This window comes from Humulus lupulus, chromosome 4, assembly GCF_963169125.1.
Source record: "Humulus lupulus chromosome 4, drHumLupu1.1, whole genome shotgun sequence".
NCBI lineage: Eukaryota > Viridiplantae > Streptophyta > Magnoliopsida > Rosales > Cannabaceae > Humulus > Humulus lupulus.
The window spans coordinates 222,196,928-222,205,877 of record NC_084796.1 but is presented as its reverse complement, the minus strand read 5'-3'; the positions used below and the strand labels follow the sequence as shown (position 1 = coordinate 222,205,877).

Here is an 8,950-nt window from a genome sequence, read left to right as displayed (position 1 = left end):
GTTTATTTAAATATCATTTACAAGGAACTAAGTGTTTTAAGGATAAAATACAATGAGGGGTAAAAATGTATTTTAGTCCCATCTCATTGTAGACCATCTATAGAGGATTGAATGACAATTATGGTTGTAACAATGAATAATTAATAACATATCTATATTGCTTATAGAGCGTTCTATGAATTCAAGACTGCAATTTCGAGTCTTTAGTGGAGTCACGAGGAATTAATAAGTTAGTAAATTTATTTGTTAGATTTATGATAACTTATTGAAGCTTGATTTCATAGGCCCATGGTCCCCACTGTACCTTGGATAAAATCATCTAGATAGTCTTGTTGACGCGGTTTTTTGCCAACATTGTATTAAGAAATAATAAGGGCAGATTAGTGCTTAATGATAAACTGTAATGAAAATATCAAGAATTCACTCGAGAACACAGAACTTTTACGTGATTCAGTGGTTAAAATCCACCTAGTCCACAAGTCACTATTATTACTATTCCTCTCACTATTTTGGCAGAGTTTCGGTATTACAGAATAATTCCCCTTTTCCTATCCAACATTCCCAGTATTTATAGGGGAGTTTCGTGGACAGGTTTGGGTAACCGCGTGAGTCAATCAAACATTTACATAATTTCTATATTCAATACAAATAATTCCCATTTATATGGGTGTTATCCCCAAAATTTGAAAACGATGACGTAGCAATAGAAATGACAGATGGCAAGGAATGGTTGGGTGACCTGGCTTAGGAGTGACCCGGTAGACCAGTGAAGAATTTTGACTGGCCAGTCAAGTGTCATGACCGACCAGGCATGACCTTGTTCGACCAGTCACATGTTTATCTGCCCAGGCGTGACCTTGGCCGACCAGTCATGACCATGTCCGACCAGTCATGACCATGTCCAACCAGTCAAGTGCATGTCCGCCCAGCCAGGTGCATGTCTGCCCAGTCAGGTGCGTGTCCACCCAGTGAAGGTTTGGCCGACCAGCCTGAATGTGATATGGATCGACTAGACAGAGCAGGGCTACGTAAAAAATCTCAGAAACAGCTTCAACAAGAATCAGTCTCAGCTTGCGCGGGAATCTCTCAGATTATCCCATGAATATAGTGTATCGTTATATTTTGAATATTATTGTAAATTAAATATAGTGAGAATAACAAAATATCCCGATTATGAGGGACATCATCTGTACGATCCTGAGCCTATAAATACAAGGCTCATGGCATCATAAAAGGATTCAGATTCTGATTTTCTAGAGAGAAAGTAATTGTATTTTGAGAGAACTCTTGTATTCTTGTAATCTGCACTAAAGAAACTCAGTTGACTCAGGTTCATCTGATCTTGAGTGTAGATCTATAATCATAACTCTAAGTGGATTAGGCTATTACCAACACATTGGGGCTGAACCACTATAAAAATCGTCTGTGTCGTTTATTTCTCTTGAAGGTTTTTGTCGTTTTGACGTCTATACGTCGTTGGCCAAAAACGCGGTCAACAATGGGGATATGATTTGATAACAGAATAAATATGTTCCTGCTATCTTGGATTATAAATATGACAGCTTGGTCATAAATAAACGTATAAACATATCCCGAGTCTCTGGGGATCCCAGAATATGCATTATAGTTGAATCATCACGAGCTAGATATCTTCTCCAAACTCGTGCTTCGACAGTTATCTAATTCCGAGCTCGTGCTTAACAACCATCGTGTTCTTAGTTCGTGATAAACTCAGGACGCCTAACACCATGTCTGACATTTATGAATCCCGAGCTGTCCACATAGATAATAAGCAGATATTCTACTTGGTTATTTTTCCGTGTATTTATCTGCCAGTTGTACGTGAGCTAAGTAAATGAACTCAAGTAGAATATCTGACAGATAAATATCTAATAGCATGAGAAAGTTTACTCAAAAAGAATTTAACGTAAGGCTCAAAATGAAGGAAACTAGGGATTAAATTAATCAAGGCTGGCTTGAAAGGCTCAATCGTTCCAAAAATGGCCTAAATCACCTTCCTAAACATGCATTATCTAGGATTTCATCTCAAGTAGCAAGCAAGCAAGTTCTAAGCATAATCATCCATCTTTCCTTAAACCAAAATTTAGCAAGCATAAATATCATCAAATGCACAAAATTTATGTAAAAATCATGATCAAGCTCTCACATATTTAAATGGACCCAAGCAACTCAAAGAAATATTCAACCAAGCACACAGATTTGGTTCAATTTTTATGGCTTTCATTTCATCAAACTATATGAGCAATTCATTCATTCATTATCATCAACTAATCATTATCAACTTGACTGATCAAACATTCTAAACACCCTAGACACAACACACCCTAAAAAAAAATACATAATAAAGAAAACAAAGACTATTATAGAAAACATACTCAATATAAACGCAACAAAGCTCTTCCCCCAAACTTATGTAATACATTGTTCCCAATGTACAGATATAGTAAAAGAGAAGAAACTTACCAGGATGACAACACGAGCGTCAAAAGGGAGGAGACGATGGAGGAGCCGGAGATGGAGGATATGGTGGTGGATAAGAAAAATAATGGGTGTCTGCCTCATTCAGTGACCAACGCTGAACTAAGCCATTCAAACAATCCACATGAGTAAGCTCATAAGCATGTCACTGATTCATGTACATGTGCATATTCTAGTGAGACTGGATGAGATATTGATTTTTTTGCATAATGTAGTCCAAACGATTAGAAGTGCCTTGCGGTCCAGAGTTGATGGGATCCCCAATAACAACCAATAGTGGATCAACATGCATAGGATCAGTTGGGGGAGGTTCCATATGCTCGTCTTGGGCTGGGATGTCTGGTCGACGTTGCCTTACTGCTCGAGGCCGTGGGGCTGGTGCAACAATGGGAAGAGGATATTCCGCCACAATAGCACGAGTAATAGGAGTAGTAGGCTCTGTTTAACGCCCAAAATGTGACTACCACTAAGCGGTAGTTGTAGTATAGATCAGGCGGTCGATCCACAAGGAGATAACCTAAAATCAAAAGATTAGTGGAAAATAACACAAAAAGTTAGTAACAAGAAATAAATAAAATTGTAAATGAAAAGAAGTTGAGATTTTGGTATTGTATTTTTGATAAAGTGATCAAATGAGATAAGTGAAATAAGGGTAAAATGTAATCAAGAGTTTGAGAAATGGAAAGGTTTGAAGAATCATCCATATGCTTGTTTAGTTACTTGGTTACTTGATTTACAAAAATACACAAGTAAATAGTTCACATTCCTTCATTTACTTGGAAAATCTAACATTAAAGTCCATATTCTTTTTTTACAAAAGTCCATTTGAGTTATAAAGTTCTTTACTTTAAAAGCACAATGTTAATCTTATGAAAAATATAAAAATGACAAAATACCCAAGGGTAATAATGCAATAGAAGATTAGACATAAAATTATGTACCAATATTACTTTTACTAATTAGAAGCACATAGAAAGAGCATGACTAATCCTATATACTATTAGCATAAGTAAATAAAGATAACAAAATAAAGATGGAGATGAAAGAACATAAATAACTCAAATATATTACATTAAGAACATAGTAAATCAAAGTAGCAAAGTAACATCACTAGCATATGGAATCATCCCTAACCTTCCTAGGAAGATTAGGCCATTATACTCATGATTCTCACAAAATTCTAAGAATAAAATATGAGAAGAAAGTGAGTAGAAATTTTTCTATAGTTTCTTTACTCTAAAAATTACATACTAAGTGTGAAGAAGGAGTCCCTATTTATAGAGGTAGAAAAGGACTAAAAAAAAAATTAAACAACAAAATGGGGTTTACAAAAATAAATATGAAATATTAATAATAAAATATGATTTTGAAAAATCAAATCTTTTTATTAATATTAACCTAGCCATGTTGGTGTATGGTCATTTTCCCATTTTCTAAAATACCACAAAAACATGAGATTTAAAGCTCAAAATAGCAATTTTGCAAAGCCCAATACCCACAAAACATGGGTTGAAAGTGGCTGGTGACACAAGAGGGTTTTGACCCATTCCCAGCCAATGAGGAGGTGCCACATAGGCACTGGCTGGGAGAGGAGAAAGCTGGGTTTGGGCTGGCTACGTGGGCCGCTGGAAGCTTAGGCTCGGGTTGGAGGAGGCTTCGGCTGAAGGAAGCAAGGCTGCTGGGTGCTTGGGCCTTTATTGGGTTGGTGGTCACGTTGGAGTGAAGCTGCTGGGACGCGTGGAGATGCTTGGACGCTAAAGGGGATTTGAGCTGTTGGAGATGCTTGGATGCTGAGAATGGGCTACTGGGATCCTTGGGGAGGCTTCAGATTCTTGGATGAGAAGGGAGCTACGAGCCTGGGCCTTTGTTGGAGAAGCTGAAGCTTGGGCGGCTGGCTGAAGGGTTACATTGGGTTGGGGAGAAGGCTGGGTTAAGGTGGAAGGAGACCAGGAGGCTCACAGACAGGTGGCAGACGAGGAGCTGCTTTGGGACGCGTGGCGCGCTAAGAGAACGCCACCTGGCGCACTGAGGGAGGAAGAGAAAGGCTGGGCCTTTGGTTTGGGCCTTCGGGACTGGGCCAAATTCCTCAAAAATGCCACTTTCTTCATTTTCTTTTTCAGTTTTAACCATTCATTGTTCTCTCTTTTTATTAATGTCCAAATGCAATTTATTTCTTGAAAATTAAACACAAATTAAATCAAAAATTAATATTTTCAATTAAAACAAATATTACAATAAATTCATGAAAATATTAAGTAAAACTTAATTCATTTTACACTTTAAAACTAATGAATTTGCATTTTTGAGCACTAATCTGGCTCCTCTGGAATATCAGTGGAATACTCAGGCACATTATGAGCTCGACACAATATCAGTAATAAAGAACCATGCCCAAGACCTCTCGTTGTAGTGCCCCAAGATATATGTTTTATACTTGTAGGAATAGCATGCCCAAGATCCAAAGAAAACCGTTTCATTATCACATAAACCATAAGAGCACGCTGCACAAGAATGGTGGAAAAATGACTCACCGAAAGGAAACGACAACAAACAAAATATGTCAAACCACGAGCCTTCCGATTCATTTGACACAATGCCATAGTTTGAGGCACCCCATTCTTCATAGTCCATTGTACCCCCGAGAAACACACTGTAGCAGCCACTTCGTCATAATCAATGTCACGAGTCAGAAAATTATAATATTGATCGTCAGCATCTTGTAAAGAAGTAGTCCCAAAAATAGCATTAACCGAACGATGATTGACTTTTACTATAACTCCTCTAACAAAGACTTCATTTTCGAATCTTGTGGATAATTAGCATGAAGCTCATAGACCAGGGACTTGTTAACATCAGTCAAATTTTCCTTCACAAAAGTAGCCCATCCTCTACGCGCTATATTAGCCCGTATATGCTCATAAATCGGATCCTCATATGGCTCACGTTGAAACTCCATACCTCTTTCAGGAATCATTATCTTACGACACAATTTTTCATATCTGTCTGTCGCATCTTTACTAACAAAATGATCATTATCATATTCCAGTGGAGGCGAGGGGTCCCTACGATGCCTAGATGATGAAGCCCCAGTATTCCTTGTTTTAGGTCCCATTGTACACTAATCACATCTTGTTCAGTAAAACATTAACCATCCAACACACCACCTACCCAAAAAAAAATTTCACAACAATTCTACCCAAATTTCAGCAGCACCTCCCCTTATTTTACATCCTTTCCCAAAACACTAAGAATGCAGAATATACTCCACTAGCAAATATAATCACAATGATACACCAAAATTCTTAAAGTTCTCTTCCAAAATTTTCAAATTCACCCCAAACTTTGCTTAATAGAGATTGAAATTGAAAAATAAAGGAAGGGACCTTACTTGATGATAATCCATGAGCAAAAAGTTGTGATGATGAATCCACAAACCAAAACCCCATGAGAATAGAAGGAATTTTCAGATTTGAAATTAGGGCTTGAATGTAGAATAAATGGTGTAGATGTTTAGAGAAAAAGAGGATGATGCTGGGTATGTTGAATTTGTGGAATAAAGAGGTGTTTAGGAAAGGATTTGAGTGAGATCTAAGGTAGAGTGGGTGGTTATGGAGGTAGAGAAAGAGAGAGAATCAGAGGTGAAGAAGAAGAAGGAAGGAATTTGGGGTAAAATTTGACAAATTGGGGTTTTTAAAATCTGGGCCTGAGTAGCACTGGGGCGCTAGTGTATGGCTCCTAAGCGCTACTAGCCAAATTTGTGTGGGGCTCTCGGGTTCTTCTCAGCGCTGGGGCCCTGTCTTTTGGCGCCTAGGCGCTGTTTGGGAATCTTTTCCTGGGCACTCTCTGACTTGAGTAGCGCTGGGGCGCTGGTTTGTGGCGCCTAAGCGCTAGTTTGTGAAACAAATCCCCCATTTTTTATTTTTTTTATTTTTTTATCTTTTCCTGTTTTTTTCACGCTTTTCACGGATTAACTTAAAAAATAATCCAAAAATTGTCCAAAATAATAAAAACCAAAACAACACTTAAAATTGTTCAAAACTAAAGCAAAACAACTAAAAGAATGGGATGCCTCGCAAAAGTGTTGTCGTTAATGTCATTTAGCCGGACGATGAACTCTCTACACCTTCAACTTGGGTCAAGTCCACCCCTTGCATCCTTGAGAGCCATCGTGTCATATGAGGAGAATTCCCTTCTACTGTTGAGAATATTGAAATTATCCCCAATTTCATCGAAACCTTCAAACTTGCCACACAATAATCTTTTCATATGACGTCAAACTATTTGAAATCGTTCTTTGGTCTTCTTCTTCTTTTTACCAATTGATTCTTGACAATCATTCACCACATCAACTCTACAACATGTAGGAATTTCAGTTGCTGCAAAGACATTAAAACTTATTTCCTCATTTTGGACTCGCAATCTTAACTCCCCCTTTTGTACGTTGATTAAAGCTCGTCCTGTGGCTAAGAATGAACTTCCAAGAATGATTGGGACGTTGGCATCCTCCTCCATATCAAGTACAATAAAGTCTGCTGGGAAGATGAACTTGTCCACTTTTACCAAAATATCTTCAATAATACCCCGAGGATGTGCTATTGATCTGCCTGCCAACTGAAGAGTCACTGTTGTAAGTCTTGCTTCCCCAAGCTTCAATCTTCTGAACACAGAAAGCGACATTAGATTAATGCTCGCCCCCAAATCACATAGAGCTTTCATGCTCTCAAAATTCCCAATAGTGCAGGGTATTGTGAAACTCCCAGGATCTCTCAGTTTCTGAGGAAGCTTCCTTTGCAGAATGGCGCTACACTCTTCAATGAGCACCACCGTCTCATAATCCTCCATCTTCCTCTTCTTGGACAGAATCTCCTTCATGAATTTCACATAACTCAACATTTGCTCCAAAGTCTCAGCAAATGGGATGTTAATGTGAAGCTTTTTAGACACCTCCAGAAACTTTGAGAATTATTTGTCAAGAGAATTCTTCCGGAGTCATTGTGGATACAGGATTTTGACATTAGAATCAACAACTGCCGGTTGAATCTTCTCTTTGGTTGCAAGGCCTTCAGTAACCTTTTCCTCCACTTGGGGCTCAACATTTTCATAACTCTCCTCTTCTTCTGCCTTTTTTTCTTGAGTCACTTTTAGAGAAGGACCCTCAATTTCTTTCCCCCTCCTCAAAGTGATAGCTTGGCATTGCTCCTTAGGATTTACCACAGTATTGCTAGGCAAATTCCCTTGAGGCCTAGTATTCAACATATTGGCCAGCTGCCCCACTTGCATCTCCAAATTTCTGATGGCAAATCTAATCTCAGTCATAAACTGAGTTTGAGTGTTGGTGAGGGTCAATAGGGCAGCCTGCAATTCACTAGGCTGTTCTATAGGAGCTGGTGGCCTAGGTTGCTGAGAGGTTGATGCTTGTGGTGGAGCTTGAGTCATAGGCCACTGATCCTATGGTTGAAACGGTTGTTGTTGGTCCTGATTATTTCTCCAAGAAAAGTTAGGATGGTTTCTCCACCCCGGATTATACGATTTGGAGTAGGGGTTGTTGTAGGGCCTCTGAAAATTGGGATCTAAAACAGCTTGGCACTGGTCAAAAGGATGAGGCCCCCCACACAATTCACACATTACTTGGGCTTGCACAACCTGGGCAGACATGGTATTTTGTTGCAACTGCTTAGTTAGAGACGCAGCTTGAGTAGTTAAGGTTGTGATTGCATCTAGTTCATAAACCCCCGCAAACTTTTTATTACTGCCCACTCGTTCACTTAGCCATTGGTAATTATTAGTGGCCATTTCCTCTAAGAGTTCATAAGCTTCATTAGCACTTTTGCTCATAAACGCTCCTCCCACTGCTGCATCAATGATTGTGCGAGTGGTACCACACAAACCATTGTAAAAGTTGTAGACCAACATCCACTTCTCAATACCGTGGTGGGGACATTTTCTGATCAAGTCCTTGAACCTCTCCCAAGCATCATACAAAGATTCTCCCTCAATTTGAGAGAATTTATTGATCTCCCCTCTCAGTTTAGCAGCCTTAACAGGTGGAAAGAACTTTGCTAAAAACTTATGAGCTAGAGCATCCCAAGTGGTGATAGTATTAGACTCAAGTGAATTCAGCCAACTTTTCGCTCGCTCCCTTAGTGAGAATGGGAACAAGCACAATCTAATGGCATCATCACTCACCCCATTCATCTTGAAAGTGGCACACAACTTCAGAAAATTAGCTATGTGTAAATTGGGGTCCTCCGTTGGCATACCTCCAAACTGAACAGTTGATTGGACCATTTGAAGAATTGCTGGCTTAATCTCAAAATTATTTGCAGCAATGGTTGGAGGTCTGATGCATGAATGCACTCCTGTAATAGTAGGAAGTACATAATCTCTCAAAGTTCTTGGTCCAGGCTCCCTTGGAACCTCTGCAGCCCCTTGACCATTATTAGCACCATTT

General features: G+C 39.1%; 1 protein-coding gene and 1 non-coding gene across 2 annotated transcripts; one reads left to right on the top strand and one right to left on the bottom strand.

The window, feature by feature from the left end:
- Nucleotides 1-6,624: 6,624 nt before the first annotated feature.
- LOC133832928 (uncharacterized) lies at nucleotides 6,625-7,341 on the bottom strand. Its single transcript, XM_062263202.1, has 2 exons — nucleotides 6,940-7,341; nucleotides 6,625-6,741 (listed from the first exon to the last, which is right to left on the bottom strand). The coding sequence occupies exons 1-2, from the start codon at nucleotides 7,339-7,341 to the stop codon at nucleotides 6,625-6,627; spliced, it is 519 nt and encodes a 172-aa protein (XP_062119186.1).
- A 1,081-nt stretch (nucleotides 7,342-8,422) lies between these two features.
- LOC133833451 (small nucleolar RNA R71) lies at nucleotides 8,423-8,529 on the top strand. The gene has a single exon (XR_009892830.1). It is a non-coding gene; the product is annotated as a small nucleolar RNA R71 (small nucleolar RNA).
- The last annotated feature ends 421 nt before the right edge of the window (nucleotides 8,530-8,950 follow it).

What these genes read in the sequence shown, in the direction of transcription:
- LOC133832928 (XM_062263202.1), bottom strand. Translation starts at nt 7,341, where the DNA reads ATGGAGGATTATGAGACGGTGGTGCTCATTGAAGAGTGTAGCGCCATT. An exon ending in CAGGACGAGCTTTAATCAAC is followed by an intron (nt 6,742 to 6,939) that starts GTACAAAAGGGG and finishes TTGTGTGGCAAG; the next exon opens with TTTGAAGGTTTCGATGAAAT.